The sequence below is a fragment of the Micromys minutus genome (assembly GCF_963924665.1).
Source record: "Micromys minutus genome assembly, chromosome: 14".
In the NCBI taxonomy this organism is placed as follows: Eukaryota; Metazoa; Chordata; class Mammalia; order Rodentia; family Muridae; genus Micromys; species Micromys minutus.
The window spans coordinates 51,830,537-51,853,356 of record NC_137983.1 but is presented as its reverse complement, the minus strand read 5'-3'; the positions used below and the strand labels follow the sequence as shown (position 1 = coordinate 51,853,356).

The following is a 22,820-nucleotide window of genomic DNA, read 5'->3' as shown; positions in this document are numbered from 1 at the left end:
CTAATTTTAAATCACTCTTTTAAAAGTTCACATTGAGTGTCATGATTTCAAGTATTTACAGTTGGAACAGAGTGGTAGGAATTGGTGAAGTGTGTGCTCTGGAAAAGGCCTGTAGCAGCGGATGGTGGGCGCCTGTGCACTCAGCTCTGGGCCTGCAGCGCAGCTCGGCAGCTCTCCCGGAGCCTGGTGATGGTCGTCATGGGCAGGCTTCCTGGTTCTGAAAATATTTTCTGGAAGAAAAACAAAATGTTTTCCCAAACAACCCCTCATTGACACTTTGACTTTAGCTGTCTCCTGAAAGGCCCCATTGCTGGATGTGGTGTTACAAGCCTCTAATCCCAGAGGGAAGGGACAGGCAAACTATTGTTCAGGCTCACCAAGGCAAGACCATTTCTCAACAATGACAAGCTGGGCAGTGATACCTTTAATCTCAACACTCAGGAGGCAGAGGCAGGCATCTCTGGTTTGAGGCCAGTGTAGTCCAGAGTGCTACACAGGTACACAGAGAAACCCTGTCTAGAAAAGGGAAAAAGACAAAACAAAAAACAAAAAGTTTGGCACTGTCAGGCAAACCAACCTGCCAGAGGTGCTAAGGCTTTGACAGGGATGGACGTGGTGGGGGTGCAGATTCCAGACTTGCAGATACACGGCAGTTGTGTCCTACTTGAGGGCTTAGCCCTGAGGCTGCCATGTGCTGAATAGACTTGGGCTTTGGTTTCTACAGATTCCAAGCAGGAACCTTTGACTGTCACAGTCTTGGGGTACAGAGATCAAGCCTGGCATGAGCTGATAAAGCAAGTGACAGGAGTACCACAGGTTAGACGATGGAGACCAGACACTTCTCTCCTTAAGTGTGCCTGGGCATTCCTGATAGCACACCTTTAGGCTAAACTCAATACACAACAGCATGCCTGAGTTTGTTTTGACTGGGCATCTGCCTGGAGGTGCACAGCACAGATGACAGGCCTGTGAGGGCAGAACATGGGCTCTTACGTTTTAGGATACACAGCCAAAGAGGAATCACTCCAACTACATGATCTACCATATAAATGTGGAAATGTGTCTTTGTGGAAAGACAAGAGGCTGTGCTCATTCTAGAAACCAATCACTTGGCACAGGGACAACAGAAGACAGCTCAGTGAGCCTCAGTTCCATAGCAGTCAGTGCCTGGCCAGGCACAGTGATGGATAGGCCTGCCTGTAGATACAGAGGAAGGACTCTAGGGCTCTCCCTCTGGTGTCCCCCAGCAGCCTCAATCCAGATTTCAATGTCTATGCAAGGATGCGCTCTACAGCCTGCGAACTTGTGGTTCTAGGAAGCCTGGGTCCTTGTCTGGTTATGTTATTCCATGAAGCCCCAACTCCAAGAAGCTTACAAAAGAGCCCTGTTTATATCCCAGAATTCCCTGGCTTGACTTCAGTGTACAACATGAAGAGTGGGACACAGCTGTGAGATCTTTCCCAGGGTTCCTCTACTGGGCCTTATCACAGGTTCCCATCCTTTTACCCACTCAGGAAACTGCCTGCACTTCATCTGGTCTACACAAGTCAGAACCAACCCGTGTGTGCAGAGGTACCACCTACACTCTTGTACGTGCCCAATGACAGTTTTCTTTTTTTTTTTTGTTTGTTTGTTTGTTTGTTTGGGTGGTTGGTTTTGAGATAGTCTCTGGTCCTAGCTATCCCAAAAGGCTGGCCTTGAACTCACGGAGATCCTCCTGAGTGGTGGCATTAAAAGGCATGAGCCACCATGCCCAGCCTCAAATGGTGCTTCTTACCAACAAGAGGCTTCAGGCTACAGCTTGGTGGACTAGAGTTTACAAGGGACCTCTGCCACATCATCTGACTTTTATTATTTCAAAAGTATTTTTTTAAGTGCTGGATGTGATAGTACCCTTTTAACCTAAGATTCAGCAGGCAAAACCAGCCTGATTCTCAGTTTGAGTCCCCTGGGGTCTATGCAGGAAGATCCAGGCCTGCCAGGGCTACACAGTAAGATTTCTGACCAAAACAAAAAAAAAAAAACAAAAAAAACAAAAAAAAAACAAAAAAAAAACTGTTAAAAGGAACCCCAAGTTCTGCTTTGCACCAGATCCTGCCAGGGTTACTTAGCTCTGGGCTCGGAGGGCCTCAGTCCTCCAGCCTTAGCCAGCCCAGCCTCATCCCACCTCATGTTCAGCAGTTTCTGAGCCAGTCAGGACAGGACAAAGCAGCCACTCTTAGCCTCATGATTGACCCTCATAGGTGCCATGGATGATTATGTCATAGCAGGACAGTAGGGAGGCCATGGCCTTTGTTATCAACAGAGCCTGTGTGATTAGGCTTGAAGCCAGCTGAGGGCAGAGGCCTCCCTGACATGCCTCCCCCTTTCCCAGACTCCAGGGAAACCAGAGCATTTCCAATCAGTGTGAACCAGAACAGACTAGTTGTAGACAAGAAGAAGGGAAGTGGGGAACCAGCCACTGGACTGCAACGATAACTCAAGGAGAGAGGGACTCAGCATGGGCACCAGGACACTTGGCACAGTTGCTGGGTGGGACAGAACCTAGTGCACAGGCCAAGCAGCCCAGAACTTACCTGCATGAATGTGTGACACTCTGTCACAAAGTCCCCTTTGGTGATCTGCTTGAACTTGTCACAGATGTCTGGAACACTGCTGGCTTCCAATATAAATTCCTGATGTTGCTTAATTAAGGTCAGAGCAACCCGGAATATGATTTTGGAGCCTTCGTTGAACAAACAGTCCCAGATTCGTAGCACCGTCTGTAGAGACACAGAAATGCCCCATCATTTCACTGCAGCCCACTCAGCTCCTGGGCTGATCAAGGTACTCACCTCCACAGGTAGAATGTCCACAAACAGGCAGATGAACCAGCGGGACACCAGCAGGGTCCACAACACACCATGGCCATCCATCAGGGCTGCCACCGCTGGTAGTTTCATCCTCACCAGCTCTGCCAGGACCTCTTGATCAGTCTTCAGCCCCAGCATTGCTGGGCTATAGTAATCTGCCACACAGAGACGAGGGACTGAGACTCAAATCAGCAGGGCCTGGGGGCAGAGGCCTGTACTCCCAGCTACTTGGGAGGTTAAGGCAGGATAAATTGATGCCTGCTTGACCCACAGAGTGGGTTCAGATAACTCCATAAGCCCATTTCAAAATGAAAGTTAAGAAGAGGGCTAAGGGAGGAGCTCAGTGGTAAGGCATTTGCATAGCATGTACAAAGTCCCTGGGTTTCATCTCCTACACACACACACACACAAAGATTCATCACCTGTGTAAAGAAAGGTTGACACAGCCCCTCCACAGAGGACCCGTGAAGGCAGCCAGGTAAGTGGGCTAAGCCAGCAGAGACAAGGGTTTTGAGTGATTCGACTTCCTCAGTCCTCAGAGCATCAGATTCCAGCCACCACTGAATGGTGAGGAATGGGAGTTATGGGTTAATGGGACAGAGTTTCAGGTTGGGCCTCAGGGCTGGGATTCAGCTCAGCTGGACAACCTGCAAGGCCCTGGCTTTGATCCAGCACTGGATAAACTAGGTATGATGGCACACATCCAAAATCCAAGACTTGGGAGATGTAACGTTTAGCTACATAGTGTTTCTGAGACTAGCCTGTGCTACATGATGGGGTGGGGAGGAAGCAAAAAGAATAGGAAAGGAAGCATTAGGGTGGTAAATTTTATCTTAGAATAAAAATCAAATTCATACAAGTTCCTCCAACACCATTACATTTGAAGACAAATCTTACCAAAATAGTTTTGAGTTTCCTACTCGATTTTTTTTCTTTAAATTACAATTTTTTATTCAGTGGGCAAGGAGGAGCATGTGGGCCATTAATGGCCATACCTGTGGAGAGCAGAGGGCAACTTCACAGTCTTGGTTTTCTCTGCTCAACAAAATGGGTCCTGGTTATCAAACGGCGGTTAGCCTAGGAGACGAGGACTCCACCCACTGAGCCATCCCACTGGGGCCGGACTACAGTTTTTAAGTCGTTGGTGCAATTGATGTTATAAATTTTAATGCTTGATTTACACTACAAATAAATCACTAAGTGTGATTAAACGGAAAACCATGGTACACTAATTATACACCAACAGTGTCTTGTCTATGAAGTGAATGCAAAACAGGCACTGTGCCACAGGATGAGCAGTCCACACGCATTCAGTGTGCGTGAGAGAATCAGTCTACCGCCATGCAGTTCCAAGGCAGCCTATCTCAAAACCAGAAACAAAAGTAAGAAAGGAAGGAAAGAAGGAAAGGAAAATAAAAAGAGCTGTCCTCTTGCACTCTTTGGGTCTGCCTCTTGGAGGGATCCTTTTTACCGCTTGTTCTTGTTTTAGCTGTTTGCTTATTCGGGTTGTTTTTGGGGGAAGGGGGGTGCTGGCAATTCTCTGAGATCCCAGGATGGCCTAACATTGCGACTCTCTTGTCTTAACCTCCTAAATGCAGAGATTCCACACTAGGATCACAGCCTGGCTCTCCTTCCTAACTCTGCACATCTTGTTTAGCTGGGAGAGACTCGTGCAGAGACAGCCAGGGCCATCCCCAGCTCAGCAGAGGGACAAGAGCCGAGCGGGGACAGAGGAGATTTGCAGAGGAGCATTTTGTGACCTTGGCCCTGCTTGGAAGCTTAGACCAGCTTCCAAAAATAGGGCTGTTAAACTCACGCTCTGAACTCCACAGCCCTGAGACGGTCTCCAGGGGGAGGACTGCATTAACCCACTACACCTCCACTTTCCTCCCAGTGTCCTGTGGAAGCCGCACCATTGTGTGCCGCCCTTGGGCATTACGTATGGCCTATGTGCATAGACTGGGTTGGAGACGTCTATGCCTCTGCTCACAGCTGCACACCCAGGCTCAACCCCAGGACAAGGCAGATGTTTCCAAGTTCTAATCTTGATACTTTTCACTCTTCGTGGTCTCCACAGTAAGGATGTACGCACTCTGTGGCAGGCATTCTGAGACTCCACCTATTGGCTTCTCATTACAGATAAAGAACATGTCAAAAGTACTTATTAGCACCAGTATGCTGGAGCCCAGATTTGCTGGCAGACAGGTTCTGCTTGGAGTGAGTGAGCCCTTCACCTTTTGTTATAAACCCCTGAGGAGGCCAGCTCAGCTGCCCTCCCTGCAACCAGCCTAAATGAAAACAAAGAACTGGGTGGTGGTGGCACAGGCCTTTAATCCCAGTACTCAAGAGGCAGAGGCAGCTGGGGTTCCGTGAGTCTGAGGTCAGCCTAGTGTAGGCAGTAGTTCCAGGATAGCCAGGGCTGCACAGAGAAACCCTGTCTTTAAAAAAAAAAAAAAAAAAAAAAAAAAAAAAAAAAAAAAAAAAAAAAAAAAGGGTGGGGGGAGAAGGAGGAAGAAGGTGATGGTGGCAGTGACGGTGATGATGAACAGTTTGGGGAAAGTGATGTATGGAGACAGCAACTCCTGGGATAAGAACGAATGCTTAGGCCCCAGAGCTATGACACAGTAGGAGCCAATGAACAGCACCTTACCCTGCACACCCAGGCCTTGCAGGTGGCTCTCAAGAGCCAGAGGCCCAGCCTTGGATACCAGTGCCTCTCTTGCTGTGACCTAGGGATACCACTCAGCTATGCCTACCAGGATGCAGTCACATCCCAAGTTCAAGAATATCCTAAGGCTCCCAGATCTGAGGCTGAAGGGCAGAGAGTCCCAGGATATGTGCCACCTAGGAGAAAACAGCATCGAGGCCTGGTCCAGGACTTTTGGGGTGCACCCTGCAGTTTGAGGTGGCATCTGTCTCGGTTGGTCTCTCTCTCTCTCAGCTTTTTGAGACAGGAATTCTATCCTGATGTAGCTCAGGCTGTTCTTGAACTGGTGACTTTTCCTGCCTTAATCTTCCAAGTGCTGGAAGTATGGCATACACTGGTTTGTTCTTTTGTTTGGGGTTTTTTTTGTTTGTTTGTTTTTGGTTTGGTTTGATTTGGTGTTTCAAGACAGAGTTTCTCTCTGTGTAGCCTTGGCCATCCTAGAACTCCCAGACTGGCTTCTGACTCCGAGATCTGCCTGCCTCTGCCTCCCAAGTACTCCCATGCACCACCATAGCTTGAGGGTACACTGGTCTTTTTAGTGGATAAGGAGAGAGTGTGTCTGTGGGTTGAGGATCTGTATCTTCTCCTCCCCCAGCGAGAAACTTGAAAGAGGAACTGGTGATCAGGAGCGACAGAAGTAAACAGACTTTAAAAGAAACCTAGCTGGGACTAGGGTAGGGGGAGGTGTCCATGTAGCCCCTGCTTGGGGAAGCTGGAAATGGGGAGGGGCTATGAAGGGTGTCCTCAAGAGCCCAGAAGGTCCAGTCCTGCTGGAATGTATAGCGGGCGCCTACCTAGCAGGTTCTGCTCTCTGTGTTATTCACTATACTCCCAGCACCGGGCATGAGAGCAGGGTCAGTCAAGGATCTTCCCTGGGTTGCAGTTCCATTGTGTTCTATGTATCAGCAAGTTCAAAGCCAAACTGGGCACCTTGATGAATAAGTTGGATGTTGTGGGACACACCTTTAAGCCTAGCACTTTGTAGGCAGAGGCAGGTGGATTTCTATAATCTCTGTGATTTTGAGCCAGCCTGGTCTACACAGAGAGTTCTGGGACAACAAGGCTACATCTCTGTCTCAAAAAGGTAAGTAAGTGCTGGAGAGATTGCTCTTAAGAGCACTGACTGCTCTTCCAGAGGATATGATGGGTTCAATTCCCAACACCCTCATGATGGCTTATAACTAGCTCTGGTCTCAGGGGTCCCATACTCTCTCCTGGTCTCTGATGGCACAAGGCATGCATGTGACACAATATGCAGGCAAAAACCCCACACACATAAGAAAATCTTTTTATTTTCATATTTAAATATATGAAAATTTCTAATTCCTAAACCCATTAATTATAAAAGACTGAAAGGCAAAATAGGTACTGAAAATTAACTGGAAAATGAAAAACAAGTTCTAGGTTGGGAGATTAGACCCCAAGTCCTACTTTCAGAATGAGGGTGCCCCAATATGTGGGCACAACACAGTACTGGGATCCCCTTTCTGAGCTCCATGGCCGGAAGAGGGAGACTGGGATGATCTTACTCAGATTATTTTTTGCTGCCTGGCTTCAGAGGAAGAGCCAGACTCACAGGTCTAATTCCCAAAGGACACTCCTGACCCCAGAATGAACCTACGTGGCACATGATCCAACCCACAACCAAGGCAGGTGGCCTTCGGAAAGCCACCAGGAAAGTGAGCATCTGCTTAGACTCAGCCGAGACCAGCAGACAAGGGATCCTGCACTCCAGCCCTCCTTCACCAGGACCTGTGGCCTGCAGAGACCTGGAGCCCCTAGCATCACGGTTATGCCTGGCTTGGGCAGAGGTGTTTCTGTGACCTGCAGTTAGCAGCCTGTTTCCCTTCCTTTCAGGGGAAACCGGTCAGACTTTTCCTGGGCATGCAGGAACCCATTCACTAGGAGATGGGAGAGTGCCAACATGAAGAGGGCTGTAGCCAAAGGTGGGCAGAGCCTCTAGGCAGACTCAGGAATTCTCCACCCCAGACAGGCCATTAGCCTGGTATCAGCGTCCTTCCACTTGATGACGTCAAGCCCATCTGAGCAGCCATCATGACAGACGGATGGAGCAGCAGCATGGGGACAAGGCTGACTCAGGACCTGCAAGCCTACCATGACATAAGAGCCCACTTTCGGGGACACTGTGGTTAGAAGAGGTACAAGCAGAGTGCTCAGTCTGCAGGGCACCACCAGCCCGGGACCTAACCACCCACGATGGTGCCATCAACCAAGAAAACATACCACAGGCTTACCTACAGGGCATTTTCTCAGGTGAGGTTCCCTCTACCCCAAATGACTCTAGCTGTGTCAAACTGACATAAAACCAGCCTCACAGACTAGCGGCAGCAACAAGGTGAGCTTACTTCTGTCTGGTGGGTCCCGGTCCACCAGCATCTCCTACCGCAGGTCTCAGCAAGTGCACCTCGTGCACATCACCATCCTATCATGGTACAGGACCCAGACTTGGAAAAGACAGCAGACATCAGCCTTGAGCTGACCCGCTCCCTAGACCTCCAGTCTCCTTAAATGGGAAGTGGGCTTGACCAATGTGAACATACAACTTAGGCTGAAGTGAGGCTATATTTGAAGTTTAGCAGGAACCAGGCAAACAGCCCAGGCTCGTGGCCACAACCCCACCCATGTTCTCAACACCCTTCTGAGGGGCCACACATAGGACTGGCCAGACAGAACAATCCTCTTTCCCAGGTAACCATAGCGATAGCACTGGCTCTTCCCAGGGACCCTCACTGCAGCTCAGGGTCTACAATGGCTTTACTACAACTGGTGACTATTCTCTGTTAGTGAACAGAGAAGGCACACAGGTTCGTCCTTTCCCACTTATAAAGCAGCCTTCTGTGGAAATAATGTAATGTACTGACTTCTAACAAGCTCAGTAGTATGTTTGGACTGTGTGGTTCATATGTGATCCAGTACAGTAAAGGAACCATCCAGACACATGGCCAAAGGCAAGACCACGCCCTAAGCAGAGAGCAAAGAAACCCAATTCTTTAGCTTCCACAAAGGCATGGTTTTCGCTACATTCTTTCTCTTTCCCATGCTGGATTAAACCCCAAACCTTTCTTAATAAAAGCCTGCGTTGCACCCCAACCATTTCACTCCATCCTAACCTGGCTCGGCTAGCCAGACCTTTTCAAAGACACCAGAATCAGGGCAGGGTAGGGCAGGGTGAATAAAGAGGACTTTAAACCTACCAGGCAGTATTCTTCCAACAAGAGCATCCAAGAGCCAGAAAGACTCTTCTTCATTTTTCGTGATAAGGATCAGATACCCAGCTATGAAGTTCATTCCCTGAAATCAGAATGAAAAATAAACTTCACAGATCTACACAAACAGAACACAGTGTTTCAGCTCACAGCAGGTTCCAGTCTTTTGCCCTTCCTGGAAACTTGTGAGACTCTAGGCCATCTGTTTTCAGCCCTCCTAATTCCCTACTCTTTAATACTGTTCCTTGTGATCTGCTGACCCCAGCCATAAAACTGTCTCGTTGCCACTTGAGAACTGTATTTTGCTACTGTTGTAGATCACAACATAAATACATGCTACACAGGATATCTGATATGCAACCCACAGGCTGCCAACTGCTGCTCTCAACCCACCTTTGCTTACCACGGTGGAGAACCAAAGCTAGCTGTCTACACTGTTCAGCCAGCCAAAGTGAGGGCATTCAGCCTGAAGAACACCGCTGCCACTCACAATATGAAACCAAAGGCGCTCTCCTCCTATCGCTGGCCTGTGGTACAGTCAGTGAACGCTGCCTGACGCCTAGGTGGTCAGCCTGAACCGACGGACCAGTACCGAGGCCTTGCAGAGGGGAAACTGTTTGCGACTGTGTCTGTAACTGCAGCAAACATCACCCAGGCCCGAGTGACACAGTCCTGTAACCCCCTCCCCCTCCAAGGTTTTTCAGAAGCTGAGGTAGGAGGACCATGAGTTCAAGGCCAGCCTGGGCAACTTACTAAGACTCTGACTCAAAAAAACTTTTTTAAAAGTGAGAAGAGGACTATGGGATAGCTCAAAGGGGAGGCACACGCTCTGCATGTTCAATCCTCAGTCTCCCAAAAGGACAAATGATAAAAATCAGTGGGGATCATGGTCCTGCCTGAAGAAGTGGGGTGCCAAGAAGATTCTCTCCCTAACAGGCAGATGCCATCAAGGTGCTAAGTGCTGGCACAAAGCTAGGCAGAGGTCATGGCCCTTGGAGCTTATGGGGACCTAGGAGTGTAATTTTCTGTCACTTCTGGAAGGATAAGGCTTTGCAGAACTCCAACAACAGTTTAGGTTCAAATACCAAATGGGCACCACATTGGGGTCTGCACAAAGATACAAGTATCAGCAAGAGGCAACGCCCACTGCCAGGCAGGGCCTCCACACCTCTTCTACACCCAGTGTCCATGACACTCAGTGCACAAGTTAGATGCACAGGGGCTCCGGAGATGGCCCTAGCAAAGTGTCTGTTCCACAACTGGATTTGAATCCTCAGTGCCCATATTCGGAAGTCAGCATCTCCATACTAGGGAGGTGGAGACAGGCAGATTACTCCAGGACCTACTGGCTCAGATCCCCCTAAGTTAGCAGGCAGCAGATTCAGTGAGCTCAGAGGCCAGTGTTTTTAAAATGAGGTAGGAAGCACACATGACAGGGCAGAGGCCGAGGACAGCTCTATGCTCCTGCATTCTGAGCTCACGAGGGAGGCAGATCCCGGGAAGATGTCAATGTAGGAATGGAGGTGACAGAGGTGCTTCACCTGTGTGAAGTCCATCCTCATCAAAAGACTGCAAGACTTGGACTTCCCCATGTTACGGGCAGGAATTTGTCCCCAAAGCCAGAAGTCTTCTGCCTCAATGTGGCTTCATTTGGAAACAGGTCTGTGCAGATGTCACTAGCTAAAACAAGTTCCCTTTGGAACAGGGACCTCTACTTAGCTGATGTGTGCCCTTATGAACTGGGAGCGCCTAGACACAGACAGCACGCAGGGCAAACCTGGAGATGACAATCTCAGGAATGTCACATTCTGGGGTGAGGCCTGGACAGGAAGTAGGAAGTATCATCCTTAACAGCTGCAGAGGAGGTGGCCCTGAGGGTAGACCCAACCACACCCAGGTCTCACATTTCCAGAATCTTTCTAGGTTAAGCCATGCAGTTTGCAAGTTCACTGGCCCTAGCATACTCCCAAACATAGCCAGGAAACTGTTCCCCAACTGGCCATCCAAACAAGACCAAAATCTGCAGGTGAGACCCATTACGGCAGACATCCAGCAACTGGAGAGGACAGCGTTGCGATGCTCTCCACGGCCACAGGAAGCCTGCACGGCGCACTTCAGGCCCCAATCTCCTTCTGTTCTGGGCCCACTCAACATCATCCCCACTCTTCCTAATTCCCACCCTCACCAAAGTTGCCCAACAGGCACCCTGTGCATTTCCAGCAAGGACAAGCTGCAAGCCTACTGTGAGAAGGAATCCCTACCCAGATCTCGTGAGTCCGAAATAAAGCTTGTACCTGCAAAACGTTTGCTCTAGACCTATGGGGTGCCAAATGTCCCCCCTAAAGCATACCAGTCCTAAGGCTCTGGGGGCTCACCTGGCAGTACCCCACGTCTCGGTTATGTAGCCCATACGCCAGGAGCACGTTGTACAGGGTCTTCTGGAGACAAGGATCCGCAGTCTTCCGGAACATTACGTTGTCAGGGAATGTCCGGTTCAAGTCTACACAGAAATTCACCAGCATCATGAAGCCTCTCCAAATCTGCCAAGGTGGCCAGATTCTGGGTTGGGTCTGGAATGGCACCATCTGGCTGCACCCGAGTCACCCCAGAGAAGCCTAGCTACCACCTCAAGTGTGCTACACACCTGAGCCTGGGCAGCGCAGGAGACGGCACGCTGCACCAGGAAGGGGAACAGTGATGGGCCCAGGGTTCTTTCAGAATTGGGAATAGCTCGTGGCTTCCCTGAGCTATGGTCTCTCCACTGGACACTTCCAATCACCCTGTCAGCATGGGTGAAAGCTTCCAGATTCCAAAGATCAAATATATAGGACTAGGGCTGGCATGGAGCACCCCCTCGGATCTTTAACCCAGCACCGTAGAAAGAGAAGCCGTCAGATTTCCATGTGTTCAAGGCCAGCCAAGGCTACATAACGAAAATCGGTCTCAACAAACAACAAAGCACTAGGCTTGGTGGCCCACAACTGTAACAACAACACACTCAAGGGTAAGGCAGAGCTAGCCTGGGCTACAGTGTGCACCACAGCTTCAAGAGAACTGAAACAAAAACCACCCAGAACATAGAAAGAATGGGCCGAGATCCCCTTCAGAGATAAACCAATACCAAGAATTGAGTAAACTCATGCTGCCGGGTTTTGTGCCAATGCTTCCTTACCCCGCCCCCTTCCTGCTCTCTTAGCCCTTCACCTTCCATAACCTCCCAGACCCAAAACATCTCCCCTGGAACTATAAACATCCGCTGATGCAGAGCAGTCAGGAACAGCAGCGCATGGCTACTTCAGACTAGAGGGCAGGGCCGCGTTCACCCCACATGGGGAATCCACCCTTGACCATGACACTGTCTTTCTATGGCCTAGGTAAAGCTGAGATGTGGATGAAGCTTGTGGGCCTGTTTGTGCAGCACAGAGTGGTTCTGTGGAAATGACAGGTCCACCGTGTGGTTCTCTACGATGGTTCATCCAGATACTCAAAGCAGAAGCCGGGGATATGGCTCAGGCGACAGTGCTTGACTGAGCGTAGAAAGCCCTGGGTTTGCTCTCCAACACCACAAACCCCAGGCATGGCGGTATGCACTGGAATCCCAGCTCTCGGGAGGTAGAGACAGGTCAGCTATGGTTACAGAGGGAGGTCCAGACCAGTCTGGAAAGCCTTTTTAAGAAAAAAACCAAGGTACATGCCACCAAGCCTGGTGGCCCGCGCGTGCCCGCACGCTCTCCTTGGTACCTACACAATGGAAGGAGAAGCAGTTCCCACAAGCTGTCCTTGCCTCTCTGTCCTCTAAATGTACACACAAGCACAAGACCAATCAATACAGTGAAACCTCGAAAACAAGCGCGGTCCGGGCCTTGTACCTCTTCAGTCCTGCACTTGGGAGGTAGAGACTGGCAGACTGTGAGCTGAGGCCAGCCTGGTCTACATAGCAAGTTCTAGGCTAGCTACGTGACGGAGCTTACACATGTCCATTAGTGTGAGCCGAATGGAGAATGCCATACACCAGGGTTGGAATATAAACTGACGTTAGTGTTTAACGGGACAGTTTCGGTTTGGGAAATAAAAGGTAAATTATAATATGCATATTTTCCCACAATACTTTTTTTTCCAAAAAGGCCCTGAACAGAACCTTTAAAATCATTTTCCCAAACAAACAGCTATAGTCAATTGTATGTAAGACACTCAAGGCTACCTGAAGCCCTCACTGGGTTTCACGCCCCCACAAAGTGCCTCAGCTCACGTGAACTAAAACTCGGGAGGGCAGTGGAGGCCCTGCCCAAGACAGGGACAAGCTCTTCCCTCAGCCTCTGTTCTTTGCTAGGTAACTCTGGCGCACTGTGCTCACACTGGTGTGGCTGACCACTGGTGTGGCTGTCCAAAGTTTTCATTTGCTCATTTCCTCACGAGATGGCAGTCATAAAAATTTCTGCTGTCCTCCTTGTGAACACTTTAGTCTTGACTTCCCCCCAAAACTTAGCATCTGTAGGCCCATCTTTAGTAAGGTAGACTTCCTTATTGCCTAAGACTTGAGCAAGGGTGAGTCTCTGCTCCTGGAAGGACCCTACTCCACCCTCCCCACCCAAGTTGCATGGCACGGGGCTCTGAGCTCAGGCCTCCCACCTGTCCTGATGGCTTCCTCCAGGCTGGAAATGCTCTCTCCCTCGAGCAGACGATGATAGTATCCAGGGTTCTGGTCCATCTGGGCCTGGGCTCCACTCACGGCCATCCACACACGGGCCCGGTGCTCCAGTGGGATTCCCTTCCGGACATAGCGCTTCACTGAAACCCAGAGAGACTGAGGTTGAGCCCAGGGGATAAGGATGATGCCTGTCTTCCTAAACCAATCCAGAGAGAAACAAAAGCTTCCTAACTCCGCCCAGATAGAGTCCACAAGGCTTCTGAAATGGAACACAACCAGTGCCTATCCAAACCACTCTCTTCGACTATACTGTCTACCCAGCTTGGGGGCAGACTTGGGCTGCAGGGTCACCTTCATCCTCTCTACCACCAGCTCGAAAGCTTCTTACCCTCGATGCCGAGGACCGAAGGACTCTGTCCAGGATGATTCGTGGCCCTAGAAGGCCACTCTGCCCACCATGCTGGTTAGACCCAGCAAAGGACCAAAGAACGTTTGCCCAACCGGGGTATGGCCCAGTAGAATAGAACGTGCTTGGTGTATACAGGGCCCTAGATCCTATGCTCAGAACCAGAAGAGACAGAAACAAAAGTTAAAAAGAGACAAACTAAAATTTAAAAATGCCTCGGTTGGGAAGTAGGCAGAGATGTGGAGTCTCCGCTGCCCATGGGACTTCAGGTAGGGAGGAAGGGCCAAGGGACTTCGGGGAGGCAGTTCTCGGGGACCTTAAACACCAACCAGGCACTGGTCCTAACCTGGAGGAACAGACACAGGAGATCCAGGCCAGGTCGGACAGTCACACAGCACATAGTGACAGGGACAGAAGCCTGAGGGAGGCCAAAGATGCCTGCCGACTCGGCAGACCCCAGGAGCCCAGAGGGACCATGGCTTCAGCATCTGTATCTCTGTCTCAGTTTCTCTCTCCCACTGATCAGCACTTTACCTGACAGGGATATTTTTGTTTGTAATTAAAGGCTGATGACTTTAACATGATTGAGCCTGAAGGAGGGAAGAGACACAAAGTATCTACTCAATTTCACACCTTGTCTCTTCTCCCCAGCTGCTCCTTGGCCCAGAGCTGCTGCTGTCTTAATAACATCTTCAATATTTGCTTCTTCAAAGTAAACAGTCAAAGCTTTGCTGTTCCCCCTTGACATTATATTATTTAAGAACTCATTATTTTGGGTTGCAGAGATGGATCAGTGGTTAACAGCACTTGCTGCTCTGGCAGGGACAGAAGCTGTGTCCAACTCACAGCAGCCAAGTGGCAGCTTGCAACCATCTACAACTCCAGTCCCAGGGGATCTGATACCCTCTTCTGATGTCCCTGGGCACCAGGCACGCATGTGGTACATACACACATGCAGGAAAAACACCCACATATACATTTTTTTAAAAAATTAAAAATTACTTTAAAAAGAAACTAACTTTAGGGCGTGCTATAATTTGGATGTTAACTATGTCCCGGGCCCTTTTATCTAAGGTATGGTTCCCCAGAATAGTGCTACAAGGGGGCAGCAACTTTTAAAGGTGGTGCCAATGTGGTCTTCTAGTAACTGGAGGTTCTGCCCTTGAAGGACCTCGAAATGTTCTTTCTCCTCTTTCCTGGCCACGAGGTGAACTGGTAAATCCAAGTCCAGTTGATGAAAAGGGAAAAAACAAAAACAGAGCCCAACAGAACATCATTTGCTTCCCATGCATGGGGTCCTTTCTATCAGCTTTATGAGAGAGGGGCAGGGAGAGAGGGAAGGAGGGAGGGAGGGAAAGAGGGAGGGAACCTGAACCTGAGGCATCAATTATGTTCAACAGACAAATCATAAAAAGTAACTCCACATGGGCTGGAAAGATGGTCAGCAGGTAAAGGCACTGGCATTGAAAGCTCATCAGCCTGAGTCGGGTCCCCAGAACTCATAAATTGAAGGTGGAAGGAGAGAATGACTCCACAGTGTTGTCCTCTGACCTACGGACACGCAGCATGCTGACTATAAACCCACAGTAACAAAAACAATTCATGGTACACAGTATAGATCGGAGAAACCGCTGGCTACAGAGTTGGCTCTGTGCTTAAAAGAACTGGTTGTTTTTCCAGAGGATCTGGGTTCAATTACCAGCACCCACACGCATGCAGGCAAAATACCCACGTGTATTTTTTTTTTTAATCTTTTTTAAAGCAATGCAGAAAAACAGACTCATACAAAGAAAGCCAATTGCTTTTTGACAAAAGTGGCAAAGAAAATTCAACACAGTAAGAATAGTTTGTCCAAAGAAAGAATGGTTTAAAATTAAAAAAACAACAACAACAATGTAAAAGCTGCAGCCCTCAGGTGTGGTGGGAATGCAAAAATGCACAGCAGTCACTTGGGAAACGCTTGGAGGTTCTTTTCTGGCTCCTCTCCCCCTCCCCTTGGATTCTGGGGATCAGATTCTAGGCCTTACACAGGCCAGACAATGCAATGTCTTACCAGTTAAGCCTTTAATATAATCTATCAATCTCACTAAGAAAACCTGAAAGCCTGGCATACACTAACGCCTGTGATAAGCAGAGAGGTTGAGAACCGCCTCAGCAGCAGAAGGAATGAGCAACCAGGGCACAGGAGATCTCAGCCGAGCCTCTAGTGCAGTGTGGAAACCAAACTCAACTGCTACAGCCCAGCCAAGCAGGGACATGGCACCCTGGGAAGATGGACTGGCAGGGAGTGAGCGGTCCATAGAACTCTGAAGGGGTCAAACTGTTTTCATGTTTCGTGTGTACGGGATGGGCACACCCACCAGAGTGCTGGATTTCCTGGTGCTGGAGTTTTATAGTCTCCTATACAGCCTGACATAGGTACTGGGAACCACATTTTGTAAGCACGACAGATTCTAATTATGGGGCCATCTTGCCAGCCTCCCCTCCCCCCAGTGTTTTTCAGGACCTCACTACGTAGCCCTAGCTACATAAAAAGAATACAAAACAAGATAATCAAAAAGACTAATCTGTCCAAATAAAGAGTGGTTAAAGAAAACAACACCAACGATGTAAAATCTGTAGCCACTGGAGCCCCATGTGTGGCGGAAATGCTAAAACCACACAGCTGATTCAGAAAATGCCTGCTATGTCTTTTCTGGCTCCCCACACCAGAATTGATTCTGGGAATTAGCTTCTAGGCCTAGAATGTGATCCCTATGAAGACCAGGGTGACTTCTAAACTTATAGCAATCCTCCTGTCTCTGCTTCCTAAGAACTGCGGTGAACGTCACACTGGTTCTGGTTTAAATTTTAACTCTTTGGCTGTTTGTCTAAAATCCTAAACCTGAGCAGTCAGAACACTGGGTTTCACTGTAAATTTCAAAATAATTTAGTGTACAAGGTTATTGTTGTGTTTAAGCAAAGGACAAAACAGTCCCACAAACCAGTTCCTGAGTCTGATACCTGCTCTGCTATGGCTTCCTAGCCCCACACCCAAGCATGCCTCAGTTTCCTTATTCAGCCCAGGCACTGCAGTGGCCAAGCTGGGACTCCCTGCTGTCCCAGAAGCCAGACTCCAGGACGCCTTTATCTTCTCTAAACTTTCTTTGTTTCTCCAAGGGGAATGAAGACAGCTTTCTTGCCCTCACAGAAGAACTGGGCTCCTTCTGAGGGCAGGGTTCACCCAGAGACAGTCATTAAACCCTGTAGAAAGCTATCTCCCATCTGTCTACCCAACCAAGTCAAGGAAAAGCCAGGTGTGGGGCATCTGACTCTGACCATGCTTCTACAAAGTACTTGGAGTACAGGAGTGTGCAACGTGTCCTCAGCACCAAGGACAGTAAACAGAGAAAGGCAGAACAGAGGGCTGAGTTCAGACTCCCCCTGCTACAGAAAAAGCATGCTCTATTCTTGGGGCCTCCAGGTAGAGCTGGGACACGGGACAGGAAACAGTATTCACCTTACCCGCCTCCATCAGAAGAGTGACTTACAGCCGTCATCTGGGATCTCAGATAACAAGATTTGCAGGTAACTGGAGACATCCAGATGAGAGGGGAGATGCAGAGAGCCTGTGTGGTGGCTTCTTCCCGCCTGGCCGTTTGAGACAGCATGTCAGTCTCCTCCGATACCAGGGGCATAAGCCATGACCTAAAACATTCTCTCCCGTGTAGACAAAGGGGAAACCCTCAATTAGAAACCTCTTTGGGACAGACAGAATACCATCATGTTGATGTCCCCGGGCAAGATCGGTGGTCCCTTATGGTTGGGTAACTCCTTTTTGATACAGAAGATGCTTACCTCACACTGACAAGGCCAAGAAGACCAGCTTAAAGCCAGAAGATGAGAGGAGGCACCAAGAGGGAAAGAGAAAGAAAGGCGTGGCAGCCCTTAATAGGATGTGTCCTTACAGTCCCTTAACCCACCCCCACCCCAATCCAGATGCTTGCAGACTCCTGGCTTCTCCTCTTCCTCTCTTTGATCTCCTGGCAGCTGGTGCACCCTGCAGCTTGCCTGCTCTACAGTCTCCCTGAGTTCCCTTCTGAATCTGTTGAAAGCTCTTTACTAACCCCAAGGCATTGCAATGCACGACTTTAATCCCAGCACTAGGGAGGCAGGGGTGGGTGGATGTCTGTGAGTTTGAGGCCAGCCCGGTTTATACAGCAAGTTCTAGTTCAGCCAGGGCTAGAAAGATCATATCTTAAACAAACAAACAGGGAAATTCACCAGTGAGATTCAGAACGTGGATAAGTGGCCCAGTGCCCACTACTGACTCCGACAGGCAGAACACCACCCAAACCAGAAAGCTATGGATGGTGGTAGACAGACAGAATGCCTGCATCCGGGGGCTGACACACAAGGACCTCATGTTGAAGGTTCGTCTGGATTACAAGACACTGCCTCAAAAACCAAGTGAGATACAGACAGACACATATATGTGCATGCATGCTCGTGCTCACACTGGTACACACACACACACACACACACACACACACACACACACACACAGGATTTAACACACTGAGGCCCTGGCTCCTAACCCTCCCCCCATATGTGGAGGCATCTCTCTGGATCATGTGATCTCTCCTGGGACTAGTCACCTGCTGATTCCAGTCCAGCCAACCCAGAATATCTGTCAGGAAATTCCCATTTCTGGAACAACTTGTCTACACCTGTTTTACGCTCGATCGATCGAACTTTGCCAGCACTATAGGTCCCTACCCAGAAACACTTTCCTCTCAACACCCCATACCTCTTACTGATTAAGCTTTGATTCCTGCCGACTTCAGGACAACTCTGCCCTGCCTCTGAGGCTGCGTCCCTCAGGCCAATGGTCTGCCAGGAGCCGGACACCTCTGCTTACACTGTTTATGCCTAATCACGGCCTAATGGATATCACATAGCCAGAGGAATAGTAAGACGATGGTTAAAACAGGTTAAACTTTTTGGGGGGAGGGAGATTTATTTCTAGCCAGGCCTGGTGTGGCACTATGCATACTTAATTTCAGTCAGAAGATGGAGGCAGGTGGGTCTCTGTGAGTTTGAACTCAGTCTGGTCTACACAGAGAGTTCTATTCTAAGCCAGCTCTGGCTGCACAGTGAGGCACTGTCAAAAAAAAAAAAAAAAAAAAGGAAAGAGACAGGCCCTCTATGTAGCCCTGACTGTCCTTCCTATGTAGACCAGGCTGGCCTCAAACTACTCACATAGACCCACCCAAGTGGTGGGATTAAAGGCATGTGACGTGTGTGTGTGTGTGCATTTGTGCACACATGTTTACATGTGACTATGTGTGTCCACAAAGGCCAGAGCCATTGGATTCCCTGGAAGCTGTGACCCACCCTATGCAGTGCTGGAAACTGACCTCAGGTCCTCTGGAAGAGGAGGAAGCACTGTGCCTCTTCATGTCTGAGCTCTCTCTCCAGCCCAGCAAGTTAAACTTTCAGAGAGTTGAGACAACAATTCAGATGCAAAGCAAACCTGAAGCTGGTACTACACTACTTCAAACCAGGCCTAGAGGCTGAGGCCTGCAGAGGTCACAGGTTCAAGGCCTCTCTGGGCTGCACTCATGCTGGCATGTGTAAGGGACCTGCACAGACCTACATATTCCAGGGATAATCAGTCTGACTTATCCTTCTAGCCACAGGAGTCACTTCTTCTACGGACGTGCTCCTGAGGGACACACGAAGGCAGTCCCCAGTGGTTACTTCTATGGTAGACTAGAGCCTGGGGTGGGAGAGAAGAGGCTTCATTATGCATCTTTCCTTATAACTAAAATGTTCACCATGGGCATGAATTATGTATGAAGTGTAAATAAAACTCTCCAACCTTAAAAGACAAGAAAGTTGTGCTTGTTGAAATTACTCTTGAACACAGAAAGAGTAGAAGCGGAGAGGGAAGATGTAGGTGCTCGCTGGGAACACACAGAAACCACCGGCCCCTCTCCGCCTTTACACCTGTCCCTACCCCTACGCTTGGGTCACCATGACTCTTGAACAGCCAATCCCCCCCACGGTCATACTGCAGGTCTGTCTACCTGGTCACCTGGCAAACACCTTTACTAACTCCTTTAGCAAATATTAAATCATTATTATTGCAATGAAACAATGTTCCCTGTACCCAGGGGTCTACAGTGAAATAAACAAAATGCCCCACAATCAGGGAGGGGCCTTTGATCCTACTAAGAAAACAAATGTATCAAATACGGTGTAGGGGGAAGGGAAGAAATGCTTTGATAGGCATGGTAGTTCCTGTTCAGAGAAACAGCAAAGTTTGTCTCCAAACTGGACTACCAGGAGCCCAGCCTGTCTGATTTGGAAGCGTGAAATCCATCTGGTGCCCAGCCCCCCACTGCAGCTCCTGTTAGGAAAGGACATACTCAGAGCCCCACCCTGAGTGCCCCACCCTTACCCATCTCTGAGGACTAGGTGCTGTTCTAAACCCCCTCAGAACTCGAGGCTTCTGAGCAAGTATGGACTTTGCCCATCTTCGGTTAAGAGGGTGTGGTGACCATGGAGAAAACTCAGCCTGGTGTGGAGCACCCAGGCCTGCTCTGTGGCACATACACATCCCTCAAGTCAGTGCGTGGGCAGGGGTGTCCCAGGAGTCGCGTTTGGGGGGGGGGATGGGGCTCAACTAAAGAGGGGTCCAGTGCCTATGGAAATGCTTGTGTATGCTCGTGCACAGGGTAGTGATGATGTTTGTAGGTCTAGCTTTAGGAGCGATGCGGATCCTGCTGCTGAGGAGTCCCATTATAGAAGGATCCCGCGATTGGAGTGCGGGGGAGTCATGCTCGCGGGGTTTCGCTATTCTGGGTCTACTGTTGGGCAGTCATGCCATGCCATAGGGACTGTAACTATTGCAGGGTAGTAGCTACTGCAGGGAAGTCCTGCAATCCAGAGGTCGCGCTGGGGGTCGCGCCACAGGGGTTCTGGCTGTTGCGATAAAGTCCTGTTTGTTTGAATGGCTGCTATGCCAGCCAGCATCAGGCCTCTCACCTGTCACGCTTTTCCGGACACCACCGCTTCCCTTTAGAAGTTTGGACCATTTGATCGCCCTCTTGGTGAGTATCACCAGGTACGTGGAAAAGAATTCTTCATAAGCCGCATAATCAAAGTCTTCGGGCCTTTCAAATCCATATGGATCGATCCTACAAACGAAAAAGAACCTGTTTCCCGAACCAAGTTTCCGCGCCTGCGGGGATGCGGCTGGGGTCCAGGAGCTCCGACACCCGACACCCCTCAGTCTGCCCCTCCGTCCATCCTTGGTTCACCTTCCTTTCCTCTCTTCCTTCCCCCTCCTCCATCCCCTCCACTCCTCCACCCCCCTCATTCCCCTCGCTCTCCGTGGACCAGAGCGCGTCCCCCCGCGCAGCATCGACCCAGTCCGGGGAGGGCGCCCAGCACCCCGCGCGCGCGGCCCCCGCACCCACCTGGGCACCCGAGCTCGTGCCGCCTGCGCGCGCTCTGCGGGATCCATGCGGAGAAGGGCCAGGGACCGCGGGCTCTGAGCCAGCACAGCCGCGAGCGCTGGACCCCGGTGCGCCGCTGGCCCCCGGGGCGCCCGAGTGCTTCCGGCGGGGGCGTGGCCGAGACGGGGGCGGGCCGGAGCTGCGGGGCGGAGCCAGTGGGGGCGGGGCGGGGTAGAGTGGACCGAGTGGGGATGGGGCGGGGTCGGTGTGGGGTAGGGGAGGGCCGAGGGGCCGGAACCCAGTGCACCTGCTGCAGCCTGGCACTAGGGCTTTGAAAATCCATCGAGATGGAAACCTACGCCGAGGTTAGAAGACCTGGATCCACTTTGCGGGGTTTAAATATTCTTCAAGCCTCAGTGCCTGGCAGATTGGACTTCGGACTTCCAGCTCCGATGCTGAAAAAGGAGGGTATTTTTTGTTTTTGTTTTTGTTTTTTTTTCCCCCACTTTGCTCCCCTGCATTTCAAGGCTGAGAACTTACAGTTTTGAGGGCCACTATCTAGGGGTACTCGCTTCTTCAAACCTTGGAACCCGAGGTCTAGCCGTGGAAAGAATCGTTGCATCACCGATTCTCCTCACCCGGAGAAGCCCCAGCTGTGTGCCCTACTATAGGGGACAGTGCCACGGTGCCGAGCTTCTTTCGTGGTACCAGTCGACGTCAGCTAGGAAACCAGTTGACTAGCTTTCTTAGCGAGGTGCCATTGGAAACCTGTGGGAAAAGTTTGGAATTCTGAATGCTCAACGTGCCGAGGTAAAGCATAAGGCTTTGGCGCCTTCAGCCTTTGGGGTCAGCGATGGGGCAGGCAGATCGGGCGTTGCAGACACACTTTTCTGTGGTGTTTAGAAGGTTCTGCCCACTTTCTAAAAGTCTCTTCTGAAAAAGTCCGTGAGCTTTGCTGGCTGTGGTTGGAATGACCCTCAGATGGACTTTGGGAACTCACTTGGACTAGTTAGGAGCCTCCAAACACCTAACAGGAAGTAGGGGTGGAGAGGAGGTAGTGATTAGAATTTAGCCTGGTCCATTGGGACAGGTGTAAATGATCCTGACTCCCCAAGCCCTCTCCCTCTCCCTCTCTGTCTCTCTCCCTCTCCCTCTCCCTCTCTCTCTCCCTCTCCCTCTCCCTCTCCCTCTTCTCCCTCTCCCTCTCCCTCTCCCTCTCCCTCTCCCTCTCCCTCTCCCTCTCCCTCTCCCTCTCCTCCCTCTCCCTCTCCCTCTCCCTCTCCCTCTCCCTCTCCTCCCTCTCCCTCTCCTCCCTCTCCCTCTCCTCCCTCTCCCTCTCCTCCCTCTCCCTCTCCTCCCTCTCTCTCTCCCTCTCCCACATAGGCATCTCTGGCCATTGAGACTATTGTAAAACGGATGAGAAAACCCGAGGTTGGTTTGTTTCTTTCCCTCCTCTTTGCTTTGATCAAACTATAATGAACAAGGATTCTCTACTAAGTTTCAGTGCCCCACCTTTCTTTTATTTTTATTCTTTT

The 22,820-nt window shown here is 50.1% G+C and overlaps 1 protein-coding gene across 1 annotated transcript; it reads right to left on the bottom strand.

Moving 5' to 3' along the window:
* Nucleotides 1–68: 68 nt before the first annotated feature.
* Nucleotides 69–21,441, bottom strand: GRTP1 (growth hormone regulated TBC protein 1). The gene is made up of 8 exons (XM_080928444.1): nucleotides 21,307–21,441; nucleotides 20,873–21,024; nucleotides 13,416–13,574; nucleotides 11,162–11,286; nucleotides 8,775–8,871; nucleotides 2,835–3,007; nucleotides 2,577–2,762; nucleotides 69–230 (listed from the first exon to the last, which is right to left on the bottom strand). The coding sequence occupies exons 1-8, from the start codon at nucleotides 21,351–21,353 to the stop codon at nucleotides 141–143; spliced, it is 1,029 nt and encodes a 342-aa protein (XP_080784570.1). The 5' UTR covers nucleotides 21,354–21,441; the 3' UTR covers nucleotides 69–140.
* Nucleotides 21,442–22,820: the final 1,379 nt, after the last annotated feature.